The sequence below is a fragment of the Heloderma suspectum genome, chromosome 11, assembly GCF_057233095.1.
Source record: "Heloderma suspectum isolate Gila_16-S chromosome 11, 16-S_ref, whole genome shotgun sequence".
NCBI classification, from domain to species: domain Eukaryota; kingdom Metazoa; phylum Chordata; class Lepidosauria; order Squamata; family Helodermatidae; genus Heloderma; species Heloderma suspectum.
In genome coordinates, this window is record NC_139468.1 from 23,683,602 (window position 1) to 23,710,331 (window position 26,730).

At 45.6% G+C, this 26,730-nt stretch overlaps 1 protein-coding gene across 5 annotated transcripts in view; it reads left to right on the forward strand.

Annotated features, from left to right (window-relative positions):
- The window catches only part of PDE8A (phosphodiesterase 8A), a 233,260-nt gene that overhangs the window by 188,992 nt on the left and 17,538 nt on the right, over positions 1 to 26,730 (forward strand). For all 5 annotated transcript variants that reach the window (XM_084817234.1, XM_084817232.1, XM_084817233.1 and 2 more), the window contains 9 exons: positions 1,671 to 1,759; positions 6,598 to 6,676; positions 8,802 to 8,939; positions 14,056 to 14,144; positions 16,803 to 16,854; positions 16,944 to 16,986; positions 21,709 to 21,786; positions 22,500 to 22,570; positions 24,094 to 24,258. In XM_084817234.1, coding sequence (XP_084673360.1) covers positions 1,671 to 1,759; positions 6,598 to 6,676; positions 8,802 to 8,939; positions 14,056 to 14,144; positions 16,803 to 16,854; positions 16,944 to 16,986; positions 21,709 to 21,786; positions 22,500 to 22,570; positions 24,094 to 24,258 — 804 coding nt within the window. The remainder of the gene's footprint in view (positions 1 to 1,670; positions 1,760 to 6,597; positions 6,677 to 8,801; positions 8,940 to 14,055; positions 14,145 to 16,802; positions 16,855 to 16,943; positions 16,987 to 21,708; positions 21,787 to 22,499; positions 22,571 to 24,093; positions 24,259 to 26,730) is intronic.

Below are 26,730 nucleotides of genomic sequence, written 5' to 3' on the forward strand. Positions count from 1 at the left end.
AGCACAATTAGGGATGCACAGACCAGTTTACATCAGGTCTGTGTCTATTTCGCAGGTGTTCATTCATCAGTCCATTCCATCCTTTTTCCAAATCAATCTGCAATTTGTTTTAAAAGGGGTTGGAACAACTCCCGTATGAGGAAAGGTTACAACGTCTGGGACTGTTTAGCTTAGGAAAAAGGCGAGTCAGGAGACATGATAGAGATGTACAAAATTATGCATGGTGTGGAAAAAGTGGATAGGGAGACATTTCTCCCTCTTTTGTAATGCTAGAGCCCAGTGGGGTCATCCCATGAAGCTGATTGGTGGGAGATTCGGGACAGATAAAAGGAAATGCTTCTTCGCACAGTGCATAGTCTAACTATGGAAGTCGCTACCACAACATGTAGTGAAGGCCACCAGTTTGGATGCTTTAAAAGAGGTTTAGATAAATTCATGGAGAATAAGGCTATCAGTAGCTACTAGTCCGGATGGCTATATGCCACCTCCAGTATCGGGGCAGTCTGCCTATGTACACCAATTTCTGGGGAACACGAGTGGGAGGGTGCTGTTGCACTTGTGTCCTACTTCTGGGCTTCCCACAGGCAGCTGGTTGGTCACTGTGCAAACAGAATGTTCGACTAGGACTTTTGTCTGATCCAGCATGGCTCTTGTTTTGTTCTTAAAAAAACAGCACAACTGTTTGAATTATTTTTGAACATATTTCCCCTTGAAGTACACATTTTTGGACATATCCTACCCTAAAAATGCTCCTTTTTCTACATGTAGATTCAAAAACATGCACTTTTGTATGCATTTTAACCTAAAGAGTACATTTTTATATGGATTTTGGTACATCTTTGGAGTCAATTGTCACAAAACTTGGGAGATGTGCAGAAATCAAAGAGAACATTGCAATCTACACATTAGTCTGGGAAGTGAGAATCAGGTTAGATTTCTTAAAATGCAGACTGAAAGAAATAACTGAGTATCCCTAGTTGTAACTTTCACCGGTGTGCCTCTGAGTGTGCGCGCGCATGCACATGCTTATTACAAGAATACATGTCGCCACTGACATTCCATACTATAACCAGCAAGTGTCACCTATCTGTCATTGACATGTAACTGTTCATAGCTGAAATGACATCTGTTGGGTGGCAGGCAGGGAATGGCTTTGCTCATAGGAAATAATTTTTATATTTTAAGTCACACTTTTACTTTGAGCTATTTTATTTTGTGTTCCTTTAATACTGTTTTATTGTGATTTCATGTCTTCAAAAAAATTACCTGTATGCGACCCAGTTATTGGGTGGCCTAAAAGTGTAAAAAAGATAGATAAGATTGATAAGATAGATACGATAAGATAGGTAGATAGGTAGGTAGGTAGGTAGGTAGGTAGATAGACAGACAGACAGACAGACAGACAGATGATAGGGAAAGAGGGACTGTAGTTCAGTGGTAGAGAACCTGCCTTTAGTGTAGAAGATCCCAGGTTCAGTTGCCAGCATTTCCAGGTAGGGCAGGAAAAACCCTTGCCTGAAAGAGCTGCTGCCAGTCTGTGTCGACAATACTGGGCTAGATGGACCACATGCCAGACTCAGTATAAGGCAGCTTCCTATGTTCTGATAGATGTATTTACAGGTAAGCAGACAACAGGGACATTCTGACTATTTAACTTTTTTTTAAAACAGAGATATATCGAAAATTCCAACATCATGGCTTGTTACAATGAACTCATCCAGCTGGAATTTGGAGAAGCGCAGGCACAATTTAAACTAAGGTAATTTTACCTAACCTAAATATCATTGGTATGAAAGATGCCAATCATGGCCAACATGGGGAGAGGTGGTAACTTCTAGAGTGGATTGTCGGAGGGCTGACTTTGAAGAAAGTTTGGAAACTTCCAGTGGTCCAGAATGCAGCAGTTGGTGTTTATTTTCATTTATTTATTTCATTCTGTTTATATCCTGCCCTTCATAAATATCCCAGGGCGGATAACAGCAGTGTTAAAGCAACAACCATAAAACTGCAATAAAATGCTATAAACATATAATAAAACCATTGAAATAGTCAGCAGTGAGATAGATTGTAGCAGCAGCTAACCATTCATAAATGCCTGGTCTTAGATGTGCCAAAATGTGAATAAAGTTGGTACCAGGTATACCCTTTGGGGAAGGGCATTCCAAAATTGGGACACCAACCCAGAGAAAGCAAGACTTGAACTGGAATTGACTGCGGTAATAGAGTTTCAGAACCCCTTTTTCCCAACCACTGATCGTTTGGTGTTTTCCTAGCTTCCCTGGAGTTTTTCTTCCCATTCTAAAACGTCGAAATGCCTCTTCTGTGGCTTACTTACTGGTAATGAGAGCTTTAAGATACAATACATTGGTATTTACTTTAATATTGGCCGCACGCCTTTTGCCTTCAGCCTCATCCACCACTGGATTGTAGCCTCAGAGAGCTTCTGTGAAACGGAATTTCGGGCTGAAGGAGGTTCCCCACCCCTGATATAACCCAGTGGAGTCCCAGAGCCTCTAACTCTGGCAACCATATTAACAACAAACACAATGGGCTGCTTCTTCTTCCCATGTTTGGGAGGCAAATGGCCCCACCTCCAAATATTAACTCTCACCTTGACAACAGTACTGCTTGCATGTTCTTTACTATGTAGACCAGGGCCTGTGGGCACATTTGGGAATTTGCAAAACTGCTTTTGGGCACTACCACAAAATGGCACCCAAGGAGGATGTGGCTGGTCCCATAATGGCTGCTGTGGTGGCCTGGCTAGTCAAAAAAGAGCTAAAGTAGTGGAAGGGGCGGGGAGAGAGAAATTGTGTGGCTAGAGTCTAGGAAGGGGGAGAAACAGCAAGCCAAAGAGGTGGGGAGAGAAATAGTAAACTTTGAAGCTGGGAGGGAGAGGGAAACAGCAAGGCAAAGGGGTAGAGAGGAGAGAAGGAGCAAGGCTGGAGGGGAGAAAGGGGGCTTCAATTTTTTTTTTTAAGTGGTCAGGGAGTGGAGAGCTTTGTGGGTGCCAGTGGAGGTCCCCTTGGGCACCACATTGGGGGTCCCTGACGTAGACCTTTCTCCCATACAGGATAGAGTTCCCTGTCCTGTGAACCAGTGACAATTGGACTAAAGGCCCACTATTTATTTATTTATGTATTTATTCATTTCATTTCTATACTGCCCATAGCTGAAGCTCTCTGAGCGGTTCACAAAAATTAAATCCACAAAGTACAGCATAAAACAATATAAAATATGAAAGCTTCAAATTACCATATAAAAATACAACCAGAATAAAACCTAGCAGCAATGCAGAGATTTAATGTACAGATTTGAAACAGCAGAGCTAAAAGACTAGAGTGCTATAATGCTGGGAGAATAGAAAGGCTTTCACCTGGTGCCGAAAGGCGTACAACGTAGGTGCCAGGTGAACCTCTCTAGGGAGCTCAGCTGGGGTGCCAAAGCAGAAAAGGCCCTTTTCCTGATAGCCACCCACCTCACTTCCTTTGGTAGGGGTTCCCGGAAAAGGACCCCTGAATACGATCTTGGGGTCCAGGCAAGTGTATATGGAAGGAGGCAATCCTTGAGATAACCTGGTCATGAGCTATTTAGAATTAGACATTATGGAACTATCCCTGAAAACAACAGCGTAGCATCTCTACCTCCTCTCGCATCCTCTGACTTCTACTATTACAAATATATGATGTCATCACATTGTGGCGATCCCTGTCCATGTCTGTGGCAGCCAGGGCTGTTGAGCAGGGGTGGGGAAACTCTCCATGCCCTTTGTAATTGTACTAGAGGCACTAGAACAGGGGTGTTGAACCACTTTCAGCCTGAAGGCCAAATTCCCTTTCGGAGAAGCTCTTGGGGGCCACATTCCAGTGGTGGGCAGAGCTGAAAGCAAAAGGGGGCAGGCCCAAGACAAATGGAGTGGAGCCAAAAATGCTCACTTATTTTAGCTGAAAGCTCCTAGTGCCAGTAAGTGAGCCTTAGTAGAAGCATTTTGACCATTTAGAATGGTGAATAAACCTGCACAAAAACCAGGAACCCACCAGACAATTGGTGTTTGGGGGAAAGAGAGATGGGCCCAGTGGAAGGAGCATGGCCATTTGGGAAACCTTGGAGGGCTGGATTGGGACCACGCAAAGGCTATGTTTGGCCCCTGGGGCTAATGTTCTGCGCCCATGCACCAGAGAGAGAGCCTTCTTAGTGGCAGCCCCTAGAATTCCTTTCTGAGAGATATGCAGCCATCTGTGGCTGCTTTTAAGGAGGCTTTAAAATTATTTATATTTATTTATTTATTTATTTCTATACCACCCAATAGCCGAAGCTCTCTGGGCTGTTCACAAAAATTAAAACCAAACAACACACAATAAAACAATTTAAAATATATAGAACATTAAAACCACAATATAACAATACAACCACAATAAAACCTAGCAGCAGTGCAGGAGTTTAAAATACAGATTTAAAACAGCAACGATAAAAATTTAGAAAGCTAAAATGCTAAAATGCCTGGGAAAATAAAAAGGCCTTCACCTGGCGCCGAAAGGAATACAATGTAGGTGCCAGGCGAACCTCACTAGGGAGCTCATTCCAGAGTCGGGGTGCCACAGCAGAAAAAGCCCTCCTCCTAGTAGCCACCCGCCTCACTTCCTTTGGCAGGGGCTCACGGAGAAGGGCCGCTGATGATGATCTCAAGGTCCGGGCAGGCACATATGGGAGGAGGCGATCCTTCAGGTAACCTGGCCCCAAGCCGTTAAGGGCTTTGAATGTTAACACCAGCACTTTGAATCGGGCCCGGAAATGGACTGGCAGCCAGTGCAAGTAAACAAGTAAAAACATATTTTAATTGAAAGGCTTTATGGCATTTGCCACTGTTGGAAATTTGAAATTCTACCGTATTTCATTTTAACTGGCTTATCTTAAAATTGTTTAAGTGTAAGTTGCTTTTTATAATTTGTTTGATTCTAAATTGTACTGTTTTTATATTGTAAGCTGCCTTGGGAAGACCACAATTTTGAAAGGCAGCTAAGAAATATATTGAATTAATAAAAATAGTCGACATTTTGAGGGGAAAGGAAGCAAGTTAGTGACACCAGATGTGCTCTGTAATGCCCAGTTATAGCCTTGGTGCCCTCCAGATTTGCACAGCCCCCATCATCTCCAACCAGCAAGCCCATTACTAGGTGGGGACAATGGAGATTGCAGCCCAGCACATTTGGAGGGCACCAGGTTGGGGAAGGCTGGCGTAAGCCTGCCCTTACTTAGGAGTAAGCCCTGTTGAATTCAGCAAGGTTTACTTTAGAAGTCTAAATGCACAACCCTGTGCACATTAATTTGGAAGTAAATCCCATTGCACTGATTGATTGATTGATTGATTGATTGCATTTATATCCCACCATTTTTCCTGTTGCAAGGAACCCAAGAAGCTTACATAGGCCTCCTCTTCCTCCCCATTTTATCCTCACAACAACCCTGTGAGGTAGGTTAGGCTGAGAGTCAGTGACTGGCTGAAAGTCACCCAGTGAGCTTCATGGCCGAGTCCCAGCCGAACACTCTAACCAAGACAACACAACACACCTTACATTTCCTAGTAAGTGTGTTACTAAGAAGGGCACCTGAAATGCATATTCTTTCCCCTCTCTGGTACACTGTAAAGCACCATCCACATAAATGACATTCCGTATAAATGAGCAAACATGGATTGGCACAACTTTCCATTCATGCTGGACATGACAGAAAGCCGAATGGCCAATCAGATCTACCGCTACTAATCATCTTCCTTTGAATTGAACTTACTACTTCCAGTGGAATATATACCAGCCTTCCCCAACCTGGTGCCCTGCAGATGTTTTGAATGACAACTTATTTATTTATTTTATTTTTATTTATTACTGCATTTATATCCCGGCTTTTTTCCTCTTGCAAGGAACCCAAGGCGGCTTACATTATCCTCCTCCTCTCCATTTTATCCTCACAACAACAACCCTGTGGGGTAGGTTGGGCTGAGAGTCTGTGACTGGCCCAAAGTCACCCAGTGAGCTTCCATGGTCGAGTGGGGATTAGAACCCAGATCTCCCAGCTCCCAGTCCAACACTCTTGCCACTACACCACACTGGCTCTCCCAGTGTGAAAACTTCCAGGATTCCTGACCATTGGCCATGCTGGCTGGGGCTGATGGGAATTGAAGTCCACAATATCTGGAGGGGACCAGGCTGGAGAAGGGTGATACAAGCTAACAGTGATTTCAGTTCTTCAGATGCCAAAAAGGCAGTGCCTGTGCACAAGGGGGGGGGGGGAAATCAGCAGCTTCAGGTGAACTCTGAGGTTTTCAGAAGTACAAGGAATCGGGGGAGAAACCTCCAAAACAGCCCAGTGAGGACTGAGCATGCTCAGTGGGCATGGAATGGTGACTGGCTGCTGGATGGAGGGAACCAGGGCTGGGAGGAGAAATGGGATGGAGTGGCTGAAATCCTAAACAGGGAAGACTCTGCAATGCAGCATTTTGTCGCAGGTCCCAGTTGTTCGATTTATTTATCATTCTAAAAATTACAAGTCGAACAACTTGCATCTAATGAGTCCGCTCCATTTTCCCCCTTTTGTTTTCAGGGCTTGTAATTCAATATTTACAGCACTAGAGAAAAGTCAAGAAGCCATTGAGATTACAAGTGAAGACCACGTAATACAGGTTTGTTCTGGTTGGGGTGTTATTTGAGTGTCAAATGCATTTATGGCAGGGGTGAGGAAGCTGTGACCTTCCAGATTTTGGTGGGCTGCAGCTCCCATCAATCCCCAGCTATTAGGCATGGTGGCTGGGGCAGATGGGAGTCGTAGTCAGCCACCAGTTTCCACCCCCATTCTGGGTCTTGTCTTTGTACCGTTTAGTTACAATTTGCGGTGTTGTTTGAGATATAGATATATATGTGTATGCGCGTGCGTGTGTGCATGCGTGTCTGTGCATGCCTGTGTCTGCCTGCCTGTCTACCTATTTACCTATCTGTCAGAATCTGTTATTGGTTCTGCACATATTTTCCTGTATTAACTTCTGGGAAAAAATCATCTTAAGCACTTTTTGTTTTAAATAAGTGAACACTTATTGACATAGCATTTAAAATTACAAGGCTTGCTTATTTACAGAGCCGAATGGCTTTTATGTTTAGCCCAAAGTCACAAAGACAAAGGCAACTTTTATGTTGGCTGCCTCGAAGATCAAGTGTAAGCTTTTCGGGGGGGGGGGGGGCGGGGATATGTTGATGTGTCATTAAAATGATGTTTCTGTTATTCAGCTTGGGGGAGGGGGGAGCTGGAGATTGATTCAGAAATTTTTCAAGGGGGCCTGCACTCGGTTGTGACCCAGCTGGTCTGGTGTCAAGATATAGGGATGTATGAAACTCACTTGCCTTTTCGCGGAATCTTTCGCGGTGGGGGGGGATGGGAGGGAGGCGATCCGGTCCTCCCCCCCGGAATCCTCGATGGCTAGGTCCGCTCCGCAGCCAGGCCGCAGAGCAGCCAGCCAGAGCCATCCGCAGCCGGATTTCCAGCCGCAGATGGGCTGCTGCGGACGCAAATGGCAGCCGCCGTAGCGGCCGCCATTTGCGTCCAGCCAGGCAGCTGTGATAGGCTACGTAAGAATTTACGTAGCCTATCACGGCTAACCCCCCCAAAAAAACCCAGCGTATGCAAATGGCGGCGGCTATGGCGGCCCCCATTTGCATTCCCTATTTTTCGCTGATTTATCTTGCGTAAATAATTAAATATTTACATAATTTGTTTATTTAAACATTTACGTAAGATAAATCAGTGAAAAATAGGGAACACAAATGGCGGCCGCCGTAGCCGCCATTTGCGTACACTGGGTTTGGGGGGGGGCAGGTTAGCCGTGATAGGCTACGTAAATTCTTACGTAGCCTATCATGGCTGCCTGGCTGGACGCAAATGGCGGCCGCTACAGCGGCCGCTACAGCAGCCACCATTTGTGTCTGCAGCAGCCCATCCGTGGCTGGAAATCCAGCTGTGGACGGCCCTGGCCGCGGAGCGGAGCCCGCCATCGAGGATTCCGGGGGGGGAGGACCAGATCACCTCCCCCCCATCCCCCCCCACGAAAGATTCCGCAAAAAGGTACGTGAGTTTCGTACATCCCTAACATGAAGGGCTCTGATGTAGGAGGGGTCCCACCCAAGGCCCCCTCAGATCTGGAGCTGGCCTGGATAATTGGTAGGTGTGAAATTGCAGTGTTGTTTGGCTTGCAACTTGTCCTTGCTTTTTGGTATTAATTTATGCTGTTTCTTTTAGTGTGGGTGGTCCCTGCTTAATGTGTCTAAGGCTGCAATACAAAACATGCTAATTAAGACACTCTTCCGCAACCTGGCGCCCTCCAGACGTGTTTGGACTACAACTCCCACCATTCCCAGCCAGCATGCCCATGCTGGCTGGGAATAATGGGCATTGTAGTCCAAGCACATCTGGAAGGCGCCAGGTTGAGGAAGCCTGTACTGGGGTAAGCTTCATGGTACACAGTGGACGTCTGAAGAAACATGAATAGAACACTGGAAATGCCTGAATTTCACATTCCTCCTGAGAAGGTTGGCTCAGTATTTTCACAGGCCTGTTTACTCACATTTCCTAATGTATTTCATTGTATATTTGGAGGAGGGGACAAATTTTAAAGCAACTGTTTATGGAATAGTACAGAGAAAGTACTTCTATGTGAGCTTCACAGCAAGATTTAAAATTAGATGAATGTGCAACTGGATGTTAACTTCTCCATTTTCGCTTTGGTTTCACTGGAGTGTCTTTTTAAACACATTTCACAGTACGTAAATCCTGCATTTGAGACCGTGATGGGCTATCAAAAAGGCGAATTAATAGGGAAGGAGCTAACAGAAGTGCCTACAAATGAAAAAAAAGCTGATTTCCTTGACACTATTAATTCTTGCATCAAGATAGAAAAGGTAAAGTATCTGTCTAATTTTGCATGTATGTTAACATTAACAATGACTCAGTGAATGGTGGTGGGCTTGTTCACGAAGCTAACTCAGAGGCCCTTGACAAATTTTCATCTCTCAGCATAACCTATTTTGCAAGACCGTTGTAAAGATAACATGCAGTAACCCCCCCCCCCCCCCGCCACACACACACACAGCTGCCCTAGTTCACTGGAACATGGGTAGGATAAAAATGTAATAAATAAGACTGGACTTCTGACTGAATTATTATTATTAACTTGTAAAGCGCCTAAAATTGACTAAGCACTGTGCAGAGATTAAAGGACAGACAGTTCCTTCCTGGAGGCTTATAATTTAATAGGCATGATAAAAAAGGAACGGGAGGGAAGAGGAGAAAAGAGCAAGCAAATTGAGCCTGTAAAAATTTACATATTTGATCTTCTAGTGACCAGCTAGAATGGCCACTGAAGAGTAGGGATGGGAGAATCTTTCAGTCTCGCTGTCTCTCGCATTTGAATTTTCAAAATTTCATTTTCCTTATGAAGAAATTTGCGAATGTTGGTAAATTCTTGCAAAAAACCTAACCAAACCTAATTTCTCATGCCTCTGCACCAGCCAAATTTCAATAGGTTCATACTATTCATACTAGACATTTCTAGTATGGTATGGAGAGGACCATGTTGTAGCTGTTAAAGATGGGATGCCTGTCAGAAAAAAAAACATGGCAACTTTAATTCAGTGCCAAAAACATGGTTGAATACACAGGTATTCAAACCCAGACTTTTAAAAGCTAACTACGCAGAGCCATTGCCCTGGATGAACGTTTATTCATTCCAGTTTCTCCCACATTTTAAATTTTAAATCTCCCATTCTTTCCATCCCCTTTATGAATAAATTTGCAAATTTGGTAAGTTCTTATCAATAAAATGAGCTGAATGAAATTCTTAGCCATCCCTACTAAGGAGACTGTTCTGGGAGAAGAGGAGCCAAAATGGCTGCTGGCTCCAGTGACCTAGTGGAGTTGAGTTTGCTGCCTATACTCCCTACTGTTAGTCTCTGCATTTTTGTGGCTTTGGGGCCCATTCTATTCATGAACGTTTTTCTCTGCACGTGTATGGGCAGCTTCTCATGCTTATTTGGCAGGGTCCAGTGCCATAAAATACTACATTTGTGACTCAGTCTGGCTCAGCACACTTGCATTGGGCGCTCAGGTGTGGTACCTGCGTTGAAAAATATCTCATCTGAATTGGCACTTCGGGCTGGTTCACAAATCACTCTCCAAGTGAAGGAAAAGGTGCCTTTCAATCATTGTCTGTTTCAGAATGCTAGAGAAGAGGGCAGATCTCCCTTTGTGCAAGAGCCACTACAGTTGGACATGGCTAAAGGGGCTTTCAGGATTGCCTTATCTTACCATGCCCTGAACTTCCAAAAAGGAGAAGGAAAACGAACGCTGTCTCTGGCAGGAGCAGTGCCTAGCTTTGATTTTAAAACTGCAGTTCATCACTTTATCTGGCAACAGCTGTTCTCTCTTAGTGGGCAAAGGCTGCTGTTGCTGCTGGTCCAGCTGGAAAGAAAGCTCCTTCACATCCTCCTGCTGCTGACCACAAGGCAAGCCAGATGTCTGCCCCTGCCCAGCCTTATCTGCACGTAGTGGTTGCTGCTGGAAGGGAGTCTACTCCATTCTCCAGCACTCCAAAACAGATAAAAGGGGATTCAGATTAATTTGTCCTTTCATGAGGGCAACATATGAAGCTACCCATTCATGTCTTATTGTTGCATGGGGAAAAAATGGGGTGGGGGGGGGGAATAAAAAGTTCCTGTTTGTGCAAATCATGGGACATGAAAAATGAAAAAATGAAACATGATCCCATTGCATAAATCACAGGGCCCGAAAAACAGAACAACACAAATCACAGTCCCATTTGCGCAAAGCACAGGAACGGAAAGAAAATGCATTTATTTAACGTGCGCGAAAAAATACAAACATTTCCAGAATCAGGAAAAAGAATGTGCTACAGTCTGCCACTACTTATCAGAACAAAAAAACATCGCAAAATCCTGTCAGGCTTAAATGGAATGGAATTCCCAGCATCGTACTTCCCTGGTCTGTGTCACGTTCCCATGGGGACAGCCTTGGCCCACCCAGGGCAGCAGGGAATGTTGTAGGAGCCATGTAGCCATACCACTGGTACAAAACAAGTGTACGAGTGGCTGCTGCAAAGATACATGTGCATCACACCACGCATGTGGCCCTGTGTGAGTCAGGTGAGATGACTGGGTGATGCCACATTATGAAGCGCCAGGTTATTGACGCTACATTTGATGAAGATGCTACAATGAATCACAAGCACTACGCACATCTAGGCATTAATGCATCCAGGAGTCGATGCAAGAGAAGGATGACTCATGGTGTGTGTGTGTGTGTGTGTGTGTCAAAGCTCTGACCTGGAAAGGAAATCCTTTGGTTGCCATTTGCATTTGGCCGTAAACACTAGTGTCACAGTGTGCCGGGGAATGTGTTCAAATCTGTCAGAGAAATAAGGGCTAAAATGACAGTGTTTTTGAAGGTGTCAAATACTAGCTGAAGGTGTATTTGATTATATTTCTCTACGTTTTGTTTGAGTTATTTACAGGATAGGCTGCCTCATAACAACAACAGCAACGGCAACAAAATGGTCTTGGGGCGGTTCACAGGATAAAATAACAACCAATTTAAAATATACAATACAATCAAAATGTAATAAGATGAAATATAGCATTAAAACAACATCAGATACAATCGGGAGCAACAAATCCCAGACAAATGGGGAGCAGAGAATAAAAATCAGCACAGCTAAAATGAGGTTAATAGCTACAATGTGATTGGAAAGGCCTGGAAAATGAAACAATTTTTGCTTGCCCTGGTGCCAAAAAAGCATTAAAGGGGGCGCCTGGGGCAAACTTCTCAGGGGTGGCTGTGTGTGTGTGTGGGCGGGAGGTATTCCACAACCAGGGTGCCACTGTTGAAAAGACCCTTTCATTCGTAGCCACCCACCATGCCTCACTTGGCAGGGGTACGCAAAGGAGGGCCGCAGGTGAAGATCTCAGGATCCGGGTAGTTATGTATGGTAAGAGGCAATCCTTCGAGTACCAAGGTACCAAGCCATGAAGGGTCCTAAAGGTCACTACCAGAACTTTGAATTGGGTTTGGAGAGAGGCTTTCTTCTAATCTATCTATTTATTACATGTATATCCTGCCTTTATTTCCTCTAGCAAGGAGCCCAAGGCGGCGTACATGGTACTCTTCCCCCTCTCCATTTTATCCTCACAACAACCCTGAGAAGTAGGTTAGGCTGAGAGTCAGTGACTGCCCAAATCACCCATTGAGCTTCATGTCCGAGTGCGGATTATAACCCAAATTTCCTGAGTCCCAATCCAACACTCTAACCACTACACCACACTGGCTGTCTTGGGATCAAAACAGAGGTGACAGCAGCCACAGGTGATGTGTTTGCCTGTACATGTGTTCCACCAAGACACACATCAATGAGCAATTCATCTGAACTGTCAGGAAGTGTCTTTATTAGGGGAGACAGCAAGGGTTCCCTTCCTCCTGTGTAAAAATAACAGTGAAAAGGCATATGTGGAAGAGTTTCCATTTCCCCCGAATCACAGGGGCAAAATCTTTGCATCAGTGGAATTCTTTGAAATCTACTTCCCATTCCCATAGATGGCATAGCATTACATGTAGCTAAGAAGAAGGATATTCAGTATCTGGACATAGACAAGGAACTTAAATAAGGGGGCACAGTCATTCAGGTTTGGAATGCATGCACCATGAACCAAAGGGGAACAGACATTATTTTTTTATTTTTTTATTGAATTTCTTAGTTGCCTTTCCCTTTAAAAAGACCCAAGGTGACTTACAACAAAATTATTAAAACGTACAAAATATAAAATAGCTAAAAGATATTTCCCTTAAAAATACTTAATAAAACAACTATAACATCAGTACGGACCACAACCAAAACACCTGATGCATTAATAGCCCATCATATTCCTCCAAATGCCTGGGAGGAGAGGTGTCTCTGAGCACAGGGAGTGGGATAGCAGTTCAGATTCTGAAGAACCATCAGACATGGGGGAGGTGTTTTCCCAGGCTAGTCCAGATATGAGTAGGCCTGCTTCTCAGGTTATAAACGTGCAGATGGCTGAGCTTGAGGGTCCTTCCTCACTCCGCCCCCCCCCCCCGAGAGGCAGCGAACAGGAGGTTGACCTAATAGATGCCAGGCGCAGAGCAAAGAAAGAGAAGGCAGGGGTCTACCCGATTGGCCTTGCATGAAAAGCTGCACTTAGAGGCCTCACGACACGAGAGGAACCTCTCCCCACTTAAGTTAGCCTAGCGAGACTGCCTACCTCTTCAAATGTGGGCAACTCTCATAAATTCCATTTGGATCCCCTGAAGGCATTCCTTGGTAGACAGAGAGTTCTCTAAGAATTTGCATCTGTATGACCCTGTGAAGTAATGGATTAAAAGCTATAGACTGAAGCCTCTCATCTGTGTATGTTTGGGAATTGAAGTGAAGGTGGGGGCTAAGGGAATCCTGACAAGAGGAAAGCCTTGACCTGGAGCCAAAAAGATGACGGTGTTGGCGCCAGGCAGATGTCAGTGGGGAAGCATTCTGTAATCAGGGGCCACCACTGAGAAGGCCCTCTCTGTTGTTGCCATCCTCTGACCTCCCTTGTGGGAGGCACTCTGAGGAGGGCCTCAGATATTGATCACAGTGTATGGGTCGGTTCATAAGATAAGATCATAAGAATGAACAAACATATTCCGCTTATCAATATCCCTGATCCTTTGCTTAATAACAAATTTTTCTTGGGTGCTATCAAACATAAGTAACTGTGCTGGGGAAAGGCCTCAAGAATAGATTATTAATAAAAACAGTCTTTACCCAAGAAGAAATTAATGGAGTAACTAATGTTAGACAAACATTAGAAATAAATGGAGTAACTAATGTTAGACAGGAATTGGCAGAATGCATGAGAATGCTATTAAATCAGGAGGCAGTATGCTTTAAGAATGACCTGTGAGCTGTTAAGCTGAATGTTGTTCTTACTTAACCTTGAATCCCATCTACAGGAATGGCAAGGAACATACTACACCAAAAAGAAAAATGGAGAGAGCATACAACAAAATGTGAAGATAATACCTGTCATTGGACAGGGAGGGTAAGCCTGAAAATCAAAATATACTGTCAGTATGGGACCTCGCATCAATTATCCATAAAAAAATAACATAGCCATATTTATGGGGAATAGCTTGCTATGGTTTTCTTTTAAAATAAATGAAAGTTTTTAGCCCTCATGGTGAAGGTTTGTACCCTAGAATGAGATTTCCACTGACTGGGTGGAGCTTTCTAATCTCCTTCCCAAGGCTTTGGCACCTATTTTCTTTCCCTTGCTGCTCATCTGTCTTTAATCTCCATACTCTTGTCTCCATGCATTCCCTTTCTAATCAAACCACAGTCCCCCTCAAATCCAAATGATTTGAACATCTGAATTGTTAAAGCATAGTACATACACTGGGCTGAGCAACCTCTGGTCCTTGGCCTAATGTCATTCAGCTCTTTAGATACGATCAGTCCAGACCTCTGACAAGAGTAATCTGTTCCTTCCCTGGCAGCCCACTGCATGGGAAGGAAGAGAGAGTGAGAGAAAATGATGTGGCAGAAAGAGAGAGAAAGGGTATGGTAGAATGAGAAAAGGGGCAACCCACTTTTGGTTTTGGCCCTGCCCACCAATGGCTTTGGCCCCGCTCACTGCCTGCATGTGGCCCCCAACAGATTCCCCACGAAGAATGTGGCCCTCGACAAAATAAAGGTTGCCCACCCCTGATATATAGTCATACAGACCTCAGTTCTCCAAGAACTGGTCTTTATGTAGCCAAACCAGCACCAACCGTGGGGAAGAGGGAGGTATCAGCAGGCCCGGAGAAACCCCGAGATTTGCAGAAGTACCAGAACTCTTCAGAAAAACAAATCCCTGGGGCAGGGCAGGGGGGACACTCCAAAACAGCCCAAGGAGGACTAAGAATGCTCTGTGGGGACAAAAATGCTGACCAACTGTTGGAGGAAAAGTTCGGAAAACCAGATGGAAGGGGGAATGGAATGGAGTGTCTGGAATCCTGAACAGAAGGACTCCATGCTGCATCATTTTGTTGCAGGCCCCTAACTGATTTTGACTTAATGTCGTTCTGCTAAATTTCCATTTCCTTGGTGTAGGATTTTGTTTTTCTTCCAAGGCCAAAGTGCACAACAGCCTGCTCAAAAGCTTCCATTTTTTTGTTCCCTTATAAGCCACATCATCCTGAGTCAGAAAGAGGATTGACTCTGGATAGCAGAAGCTTTGCTGAGTCAGACATATAACCTCGGAAGTAGGGTGACTGCTGATGAACTGCCAAAAAAGAGGAAATGCATCGACAAAGAAAAAGGGAGAGGAGGCTAGCAATTTGCATAAAATTTGCATATGCTAATTTATATGTATAGAGGCAAATCTAGAAATATTTATTATAATGTAAATAGAAATGCGGAACATCTCCCTGTAGTGCAGAAGACTATGACCGGGTGACCTCTGTGCCTCCCTGCCAGATGCTAACTGTCAATGGGCAACAGTTCTTAATGTTCTTTGTCTTTAGACAGACTGGCAGCAGCAGCTCTCCAGAGTTTCAGGCAGGCATTTTTCCAGCCCTCCTTGGAGTTACCGGGAATTGAACCTGGGTCTTTCTGCATGCAAAGCTTGTGCTCTACCACTAAGCTATGGCGCCTCCACTAGACCACTAACTCATATATCCAAGTATGTCTCCCTTAACCAGCAGCAGCTCTCCAGTGACTCAAGCAGACAGGTGTTCCCTGCTACTGAAACTCCTTTGACCAGATGGTAGGGATCAGACTGTAGGCTTTATACATGCCATGCCTGTGTTCTGCCCTCCTACTGAACTATGCTAGAGGTCAGCAACCGGAGGCTTCTTTGCCAAATCCGGCTGGTCGCTGGTGCCCTCTCAGTTGCCAATCTGTAAATAAAAGAAGGGTGTTTATCAGCATGAAGTTTATTAATAGCCTGCAGACTTTGGCGCAGCATTTCGCAAGATCCTCCAAAGGGCAGGTTTTGACAAATGAAGCCAATAAATAAATAAATGGCCGACCCAGGGATTCTTTGGACTCTTATTAGAGATTTATTATTCGAATCTTTTGCTGTGCTGTATTCTCCTCAAACGAAGGGTCTGAAGGGAGTAGCACCAGAAGCAGCAGATGGTAGCACACCACTCGGGGTGGGGGGGAAACGGGGAGAGACAGCAGAGACAGCCTCAAGGGTAGACATGGCTGGACATTTGCCAAGGGCCCAACCCCAGTAGGGGCTCATTGGCATTGTTCACCATCGCAACCGGTTTGTTCCCTTGCTTCTTGCTCTGGCCCAGACAACGGTGGTGGTGAGAAGGAGGAGCAGGAGATGCCCCTCCCTACTTGCTCCCTGGCTCTCTGCTTGTCAAGCAAGCAAGGGGCAGCAAGGATGAGAAAGAGGAGGAGGTGCAAGAGCAGCTGGGGACCATGGTGGTGAGAAGGCAGACTCCCTGAGGGAGGGGGCCATTGAGGGTGTCTTGCCCAAGAGCCCTCAAAAACCTGGAGCCTGCACGGGGAGCAAGATTGTGGTCTTGGCACAGCATAACGGCAATGTTTGTGCAACCTATCAAACCAGCATTGAACTTCCTTGCCCCGCCCCCAGGAAATAAAATGTCCTCAGTTTTATTGGGGGGGGGGAGATTCGAGAGAATCAGAGCTGAAGGCTGAGGAGACGAAATATGTTATTGTCCGTTGTTTTGTTTTCCTACAGAAAAATTAGACACTATGTGTCACTTAGTAGACCATGCAGTGACAACAACAAGGTAAGCAGAAGTTGACGCAAAGGAGAACGCAGCCCAGAGTGATTCTCACGTCCTGGCTAATTTTGTATTTTTCTTCCCTTGATTCGCAGGCTGAAAGGGTCTGCGAACGCGTCCAAGCCGAATCCCAAACAGGTATAATACTGCAAGTGTGTAACAAGGAAGTTCGTCGCACTTTAACAATAATTCGGCTTATTGCCACCTGCTAACATATTTATGGATTTGTATTTTAACAATGTATAACCCTGAACATATTTTGGAAATACGATTACTCTAGGCCAGGGGTGGGCCACTTCCAGGGATCGGTGAGCCTTGTTGCCACCCAGACACCCTGCCCCCCCTTGCTGTACTGCTGTGCCACTGAAATTTGCTTTACACTTGCTTTACAAGAGCCTATTTTTGCCGCTGCAATGCAGAAATTTGGTGGCAAACTGCCATTTTTTCTTTTAAAGGGGGCTTTTTTTCCCCTGCTGCCACATCGCTGGGGCAAGTGGAGGCTGCAAAAAAGGCCGGGTGGGGTGAGGTGGGGGACAGAGACAGGACGGGGGACCTGCATGTGGCCTGCGGGTAGTGGGTTGTCTGACCCTGCTCTGGGCAGTTCACACAAATGATTAAAAACATAATGAAAACAGACAATCTGATTTTAAATTAAAACCAATTTAACTTGCGCTGCTGGCAAGATGACTAACAGGTGCCAAATGCTTGATGAAATAAATAAGGTCTAGCAATTACGCATCTCAATATTCAAAGCACTTCTCCCATACGCTGACAAGCACACACACTCTCTCTTTCTCACTCTTTCTCTCTCTCACACACACACACACACACACACACCCCATCTCAGTGATCTTTCCGGCAGCCCTGTAAAGCAGACTGGTATTATTATCCCCACGTTGCAGGTGGAGGCAAAGAAAATAGCAGCTTGTTATGAGGCTATGAGATGGCAGTACGTGCGCCCAGTTTGTTGACTGTTAGTTCTCCCATTTTAATTGAGAATAGTGTGTGTGTGTGTGTCTGTGTGTGTGTGTCTGTGTGTGTGTGGTTTTTAAAATACCTTCAACTGAGATTTTTGCATTCTGTTTTTAAATGTCTTAACGGCAAACATTTTGTAGGGTTAAACTTTTATGTAGTAAACCGCTTGGTGTTGTCCTTTTCAGATATAGTTAGGTGGTCTATAAATTGATCAAATAAATAAATATACTGTCAGATCATCAGTCCAGCTAGTCTCCTCTCATTGCTGCAGGGTCTCAGGGATGCGTTGCTGCTGTTTTACCGTGTTCCTTCTGCATGCAAAACACGCACTCTGCTGCTGTGACCTCTCCTTTTGAATATTTCCAGGGGTCAAGCCCTGCTTCATCTCCTTTATGGGGAGTGGCAAGACTCAAGCCTCTTACCCCATGAGTGCATGGATCATGGAGTGAAACTCTATGATTTCCGGCTCACACCTCAAGACTTCTAGATGCTAAGCCACAGTGCCCCTTCACACATTACTCACGTGAACGGGGCGTCACATGATTACCAGGAAGTGAGGCTGTGTTCCCTGGTGTTGGACATGCTGCCTGGGCCCATCTCTAGATGCCCATGTGTTAAAACAGTCATCTGCGGTGAAGATGTGTATGTGTGAGCTGATGTGTATGCGCATATGCACAAACCTATGCGTATGCGCATGTGTGTGAGCTTGCACATATTCAGTCATGGATATGTGTGAAGCTTCGTCACTGCGGCTCACCAGGCTAACACCTAGATGCCTAGAGGTGGAGTCAAGCAGCATGCCTGATTCTGGGAGCGGGGCCAGAGGGTGGCCCACTCCCCAATAATCAGGTAATGCCACCTTCTCTCTTACACCATCTCTTTTAGTCAGGAAGCAATGACAAGAGGACTGCAGTGAAAAGCACAGATTACACAGCGCAAGAGAAAGCAATAATATTTGCATAGCAATAAAGTGGTATTCTAGCAGGGAGACTAAATAAATGGAAAACTATCCGCCCCGGGCAGCTGTGTTTCAGAACTGGCAACCTTGACTATTTAATGGGTACGTAGGAGAATGAGATTCCAATTTCATTTTCTGTGTCTAAGAAGCAGTTGCGGATGCAGCTTCCTAAATCTGGATGTAATGTGTCAAGGGCAGAGTCTGAGTTTTGTCATGTCTGGGATGGAGTTCATGAAGGACGTGTTTACTTGGCTTCTGCAACAGCCCACAGGTGTTGGGTATCCACAAGGCAGGACTGGAACAACTATGACCACTTCCAGGGGCAGATTCTGGTCACCGTAGAAGTTCAACTGATTGTCAACAATTTAGTTGAATATATCGGTTAACTTTACCATTGTCAGCAGTACCATTTGGGCAGTCCAGATTATGGTCCTAGATTCAGCGGTCTGGCTGAATCTAAGCAGCAGGGCTGGCCCTACTATTAGGCAGAATGAAGCAATTGCTTTAGGTGGCAGCAGCTGGGAGGCAGCAGCACAATGTTGGAGGAGAGGGCTGTGGAGCACATGGGTGTGCTGGAAGATGCTGTCCTATTGTCGCCCGTTCTGTTGATTTTTGTCCATGGAATGGGAACGGGCGCCATCTTGTACTTCGCCTCAGGCAGCAAAATAGCTTGGACCAGTCCTGCTAAGCAGATCTGGTCTGGGTCTGGGTGGGAGATTTCCTGGCAACCCCTTGCATTCCATGACGGGGAAAAGAGAGGTTATAATAAATGCAATCAGCAAATGTGGATTTTGCACCTTCGGTACCAAAATGTCATGGGCCAGCCCTGTCTAAAATCTTAGAGCGGGGGGCGGGGGATTGTAGTCCTTCTAGCCCAACCCCTCTCCTCAGTCCATGAAATCCACAGCTAGAACATTCCCATTAGATGGCTTCCCAGCCTCTATTTGAAGATGCCTAGGGAGGGAGAGCTCACCACCTGCTCTTACCATAAGACATTTCACCTAATGTTCAATCCAAATCTACCCTCCTGTAACTAGGAGAAAATACCTCAAAGTGAGAATTTCTGCTAGCTCCCTCTATAGTCAGGGTCCCCCACCTTTTTGGGTCAGTGGGCACATTTGGAATTTTGAGAGTGTCAAGGGTGCTCTCACAAAATGGCTGCCATGGGTGGGCATGACAGGTCACAAACACTCATTCCCAGAAGACAAGCCACTGAGATGATAAGAAAAGTAACGTAACCCAAGGACCTAAGTATATGGCAGAGGTGGGACCTTTTGAACTCAAATAAAGGTGGTGCTGGAGGGTACCTTTTTGCTTTGCAACAAGCTAGCTTCCCAGTAAAAAAAAAAAGTTTAAAAATATTAAAATAAAAATCAAGATATTGAGGAGCCTGGTGGGCACAACAAGAAATTTCCATGGGCACTTTGGGACCGATGGGCACCACATCAGAGGCCCCTACTATATTGTTGTTGTTGTTGTTTCTATACTGCTCCATAGCTGAAGCTCTCTGGGCAGTTTACAAAAGTTAAAACGTTAAAATACAATATACAAAGTTTAAAAACCATTTTCATAAAAGCATACGGAGAGTCTATACCAACAACATAGAACTAAAACCAACTTTGATCTAAAAATCATTTTTTTAAAAATCCAACAATAAAATGACACAGCTTAAAAACAGTATTCAGAGGTCAGCAAAAGGAACGGGAGTTCTCAAAAGGGAAGGCCTGCCGGAATAATACAGTCTTTAATGCCTGCTTAAAAACCTTCAACGGGGTCAGCGGGCGCATTTCAACCGGCAGGTCATTCCACAATTGAGGGGCGGCAAAGGAAAAGGTCCGCTTGCGTGTGGCTGCCCATCTCACATGAGGCAGCCGCAGCAGAGAGCCCTCGGAGGACCTTAGGCGGTGGACTGGGATGCAGGGGAGAAGGCGCTCTCTAAGGAGGTTCTGTAAGAACGGTTTTGTTGCTGTTTGCCTGTGAGGAAGTGAAGAATAAAGTCAGCGGTAGTTCTGGCAGCACCGCTGCACAGGCATCTGTAGATCTATGGCCGTGCACATTTTTTAATTGATAGCTCTAGCCTGCCTTTCCTCTGAGGAGCTGGGGTGTGGAAAACGCCATTGTTCTGTTCCAGCTGAGATGGAGATACTGGAAAGCCATGCAATGTAAATATATTGGTGCTGCCTTCCGCCATCATCAGGATCCATGTCTAAGCGGCTCTGGCTTATGCCCTGAGCTAATGGGTCTGGCCCAAATGTTATTTAAACCCAGTGCTCCTGAATCCAAGTCTGCTGTTCTAGCTGCTGCTCCAAACTACTTCTCTAGACTTCTTTATTTATTGGAAGTATTTTTTAGCCCGCTCTTCAGCTGAAAAGACGCCCAGAACAGCTTGCATATCATCAAGAAAAACAAGATAATCCCTGCCTGCTGGCTTACCGTCTGAAAGGCATGACACAAAAGGAAAAAGGAATGGGAAGGGAAAGGGGCAGGGGCAGGGAGAAAACTCAGGGGTCAATATATCAAGTTTAAGTAGCAGCAGACTTTTATTTATTATCTGTTTACCTCATACGTTTATTTCCTGCCTTTCCACCAAACTGTGGCCATGGCAGCTGGGGATGATGGGAGTTGTAGTCCGGCAGATCTGGAGGGCGCCAGGCTGGGACAAGCTGAGGTAAAATAGCGATAAAATCCATCAAAACAGCCAGTTGACCAAAACGCAACATTTCGAGTGGCCAGAACAGTCAGCTTAGGGGCCTGTCTAAATAAAAAAAAAGTATTTGCCTGTCAACAGAAGGTCAGCAGAGATGGGGCTAGCCGACCTCCCTTAGCAAGGAGAGCCAGGGAGCAGCCGCTAAGAAGGCCCTGTCCCCTGTCAAAATGGGAATGTCCCCTCTTGCAGTAGAAACAACACAACCTCCTTGTCTCTACAGATATCCAGAGCTGCAGGCACAAGGACAGGAGGAAAGGCTCCCTAGATGTCAGATCAACCACCTCTCGGGGCAGCGATGGTACGTTATATCATTTGTCATTAGATGCAGAGTATGCACACCCCGGTCCTTCCTGTTCAAATGAGTAGAGCCTGTTCTGTGGGGAGAAGTGAGAGGGGGGCTACAGACCTCCAAGCCTGGTGAATTTCTCCCATGAAATCAAGCCTGATCCATTCTATTCATGCCTTTAGTAAGGCGGTAAAATATCTGGGCTTTTGAGCTGCAGGTTCCTTGACCCTATTTAGACAATGGCACCTGTTGCTGGCATTTTGCAGTGTTGGGCTGCAGTCTTCTCACTTACCTCGGTGTAACTGTCACTGATCCCAGTGGGGCTTACTTCTGAGTAAACACATATAGGATGGCACAGTTAAGTACTTAAATGTTCATGTTACACTTTGATATTGCTTGCTGGTTTTTCTTTAGCAGTTTAAAATGTTGTAACCTAGTTTGGAGACCTGATGGTTGAAGAGTGGGACATAAATCTAGAAAAATTAATAATCATTCTGATAAACTAAGGGTGTTTCCAGATAAGAACATCATACATGGAATTTTACAGGGGAACCAGACATCTTCCATTTGTAGCCCTCCCATGTTTTCTCACCTCTTCTTCTGTCTTTTTTTTCTTACCAAAAAGCAATCCCTTAAGAAAGAAAAGACAGAATAGCTGCCCTCCATCTGGAAGCACCCTCAGACCACTCAGTAATTTTATTCCATTCCCCCCCTCCCCCGCATAGGCAGTTCACAGAGAAGGCATTCATCTATGGCCAGGATACATTCCATGACTATTGAAGCACCAATAACTAAGGTATGATGCCATGGTTTGACTTTGTTTTGATCCACTGGCTATCATTTTCTAAGGATTTCCTTTTTCCCATCGTAAAACTACCATACTGTTGCATGGTTCCCTCCCAGTTGCATGGGCCTGCACAGGAGAAAGTCCTGTTTACTGTGCCCATTGGCTTGTTTTTAAGTCACTGACGTCACGACTTCAGGATCCATACCTTGTAGACTGTGGTCCAGTTCAGATGTAGCAAGAAGCCATGGTTTCCCGCAAGGGGAACAAGGCTGCATGAACCTTAGGCTTGCTTGGGCCCTATTCCTCTCTCCCATGTCAGCGAAGGAGATTGAAAATACCTGCTTTCGATTTTAAATTAACCACAGTTCCCTGTGATGTCCAAACTCAGTAAACCATGGTCAGTCAAACACACACTCAGCTTAACCTACCTCCCAGGGTTGTTGTAACAGTAAAATGGGGATATAAATGTAATTGATGATAAGATGTTAAACCAGCCTTCCCCAGTCTGGTGCTCTCCAGATGTGTTTGGACTTCAACTCACAGCATCTCCTGAGAGTTGTAGTCCAACATATCTGGAAAGCGTCAGGTTGGAGAAGGCTGTGTTAAATTAAAATTTATGAGAACAAGTCTCTGATAGGGCTGGGAAAGACTCCTTTGTGAATAGCTGGAGAGCAACTTCCAGTCCGTGGTCTTGTATTGCAGCACTAAACTGTGGTTTAGCCTCATGGGACCAAACCTCAGCCTTCTCTGGTCCTCCTCCTGTCTCTTCCTCTGGTGCAGCCGTGAGGAGGAGATCAGAAGCTTTTGTTTCCATTTTCACTTAACCACAGTTCAGTGAACCATAAGCAGTGGTTAAGCTTAACGATGGTTTATTGAAACATGCCAGCTTCATAAACCATGGTTTCAGAAGTTGTCTTGTTATGGTAAACCATAGTTATTATGTGTAATCACAGTTTGTCCAGTTTGGATATAATGCTAAACTGCGGTTAAGTGAAAATGGAACGGAATCTTCTGATCTTGTCTCAGCAGTGCCAGAGGAGGAGAGGGCAGGGGAGAGTCCAAGGCTCATTAACATAACACTAAACCATGGCTTAGCATCATGTCCAAACGAAGTTTGCGTAGACAGTACTGAGCTATACTGGATACAGGTCAATGTATAACGCACTCTGTATAACGCAGCTTCCTAAGTTTGCGTGGTTTTGACAGTAAACTAAACTTTGACTTCTTGAATTACTCCTTGGAGTTTTTTTAGTGCTGGGTGTAATTCCTTCCACCCACCTTTGAATAGAACAATTCATCTCCTGCGAAGGTAGTAGTGGGGAATATTTCTGGAGGTGGGCAAAAGTCCCAGAACTTTTGGAAGAGGGGTGTACTTACATGGCGATGAGGTGGCTGAGAGTTGGGGTTCTGTTTTTTAACCCAACAGTCTGGCGACCGTTCTGTTTGAACATGCGGCCAGAATGCCAGCCTTCCTAGGGGCACTCTTAGGGAAGAAAAGATTAGAATGTACAGGTTTCTTTCTTTCAATCTAGGTAATAAATATTATCAATGCTGCACAAGAAAGCAGTCCTATGCCAGTCGCCGAAGCTTTAGATCGAGTGCTTGAGATCCTGCGTACCACTGAGTTATACTCTCCGCAGCTTGGGACGAAAGATGAAGACCCGCATACAAGTGACCTTGTTGGAGGCTTGATGACAGTAAGTAGGATCACAGAATTTTAGGGTTGGAAGGGACCTTGATGGTCATCTTGTCCGTGCATCGCCAACACAGTGCCCGCGGATGCAACGCCACCCATGAGACCTCCAATGGTGCCCATGAAGCTCTCCACTCCCTGCCCCCTTCAAAAATGTGTTATTAATAAAAACATTGAAAAACATCAGGGCACCAGGTTCTCATTCCTGTTCCTGAACCTGCTGCTGATCAGCTGTTCGGCATTCAGGAAGAGAAAGAAAGAGTTGCTTCCTGGCCCCACCCAATTTTCTTCCACCCACATAGACGTTTCCCTTTGATCTCTTTCCACTCCCAGCCTCTAGCCTTGCTATTTGTCTTCCCCAAACCTGTTTATCGCTATTTTTCACCCTTCCCCATTCCTAGCCTTCTTCTTTCTCTCTCTTCATGGCCCCTAGCCTTGCATACTCTCCTACTCACCCCTGTATCTGGCTGTTTCTCTCCATTCCCAGCCTCTAGCCTAGCTATTTCTTCCCTTACACATCTCTGTCTTGAAGTTTCTCCCCACTCTTTACCACTAGCCTTGCTCTTTCTCTCCTTTTCACCCCTTTATCTTGCTATTTCTTCCTCCTCCCAGCCTTGCTGTTTCTCCCCTCACCTCTTTACCTTGCTGTTTCTCCCCCTCCTAACCTCTAGCCTTGCTATTTCCCCCTCCCTCCAAGCCTCTAGCCTAGCTATTTCTCCTTCCACCACATCTCTACCTTGCAGTTTCTCCCCCCACTCCTAACCTCTACCCTGGTTTTTCTCTACCCTTCCTGTTTTCCCCTCCCAGCCTCTAGCCTTGCTATCCCCCCACCTCTTTAGCTCATTGTTTCTCCCCTCCTAGCTTCTAGCCTTGCTTTTTCTCTACCCCTTTGACTCCCTGTTCCCTCTCCCTCCCAGCCTCTATCTTTGCTGTTTCTCTCCCCATGTCTTCACCTTGCTGTTTCCCCCCTCCCAGTCTTGCTCTTTCTCTCCCCTCTATCCCTTTGCCTTGTTATTTTCCTCTCCCTCCCAGCCTGTTGCTGTGCTGTTTCTCCCCCCACCTCTTTCTCTTTCTCTCACTACTTCTTCCTCCCTCCCAGTCCCTAGCCTCTCTCTCTCTCTCTCTCTCACCCCCCTCTCTCTGACTCTCTTTCACTATTTCTTTCTCCTTCCAGCCCTTGCTCTTTTGCTCTCCCTTCCCAGACCCTTATCTTGTTCTACACACACACACACACACACACACACACACACCACCTTCCTGGGCAGGGGCTCTGATGGCAGAGGAGGAGGTAGGAATGGAGTGGGGAATGGAGTGGCTGAGCCTGGGGTTGAGGTAAGGAAAACTTTTTCCTTTGGGGGCTAGGGGCATTTTCCTTTTTTGGGGGGCTGAAGTGTGTGTGTGTGTGTGTGTGTGTGTGTGTGTAAGAGGAGCAGAGCAATCCTATGTAAGCCTACTCAGAAGCAATTCCCATTGAGTTCCATGTAAGCATTCATAAGACTGCAACCTTAAATGGGTATTTTGTTGTGCTTCTTTGGGGTCAAATACGTGGACTGGCTTTGGGATTCAGACCCTTCCTCTCCTTGTACTCTGTTCCTTGAGTGAATTACTTGTCTTTTGACTTGCCAGGCCCCCACGGCAGCCATTATGTGACTAGCCACATCCTTCATGAGAACCATTTTGTGGTGGTGTCCATAGCAGTTTCTCTCATTCCCAAAGGTCCATAAAAGTTGGGTTCCCCTGATCCAGTCCAAGCTCCTGCTAGATGCAGGAATCTTCCAAGCGCAGCATCCCAGACAGATGGCCAGACAGACAGCCTCTGTTTCAATTCCTCCAGTGAAGGAGAGCCCACGACCTCCCAAAGCAGGCTGTTCCAGTCTCAATCAGTTCTTACCCTTAGGAGGTTTTGCCTAATGTTTAGCCAGATGATGTGCTTTTTTGAGCTGCGCTGAGTTTTCTTGAGCTGCGTTTTCTATAACTGTGTTGCAACATCAGGAAGTGGATAACCTAAGTCCCAATCCACCCATTAATTCAGGCGGGGAGGATTGGGTCAGTTCTTAGTGGGATTCGCAAAGATCAAATCCCGCAAGCATCTCCAGTTGCTGGAGGTGGCAAAATGAAACGTGCTTTGTAACAGGGGAGAATGAGCATTGTGAAGCACATTCATATAAAGCAGCCTTCCCCAACCTGGGAGTTGCAGTCGGACACATCTGGAGGGTGCCAGGTTGGGGAAGGCTGGCATAGAAACTAGAGCTGTGCGCAAATGGCCTCTATTTGTGGGCAGAGAAACTGGGGGGACAATACAACAATGGAACCAATGACCTAGGGAGGTGGTGGGCTCTCCCACACTGGAGGTATTCAAGACGAGGCTGGACTGCCATCTGTCAGGGATGCTCTGACTTGCATTCCTGCCTTCTTCTCCTTTGAATTTCTTTGTGAATGCAATATCTTTTCTACCTAATGGAATGAGAATGGTTGA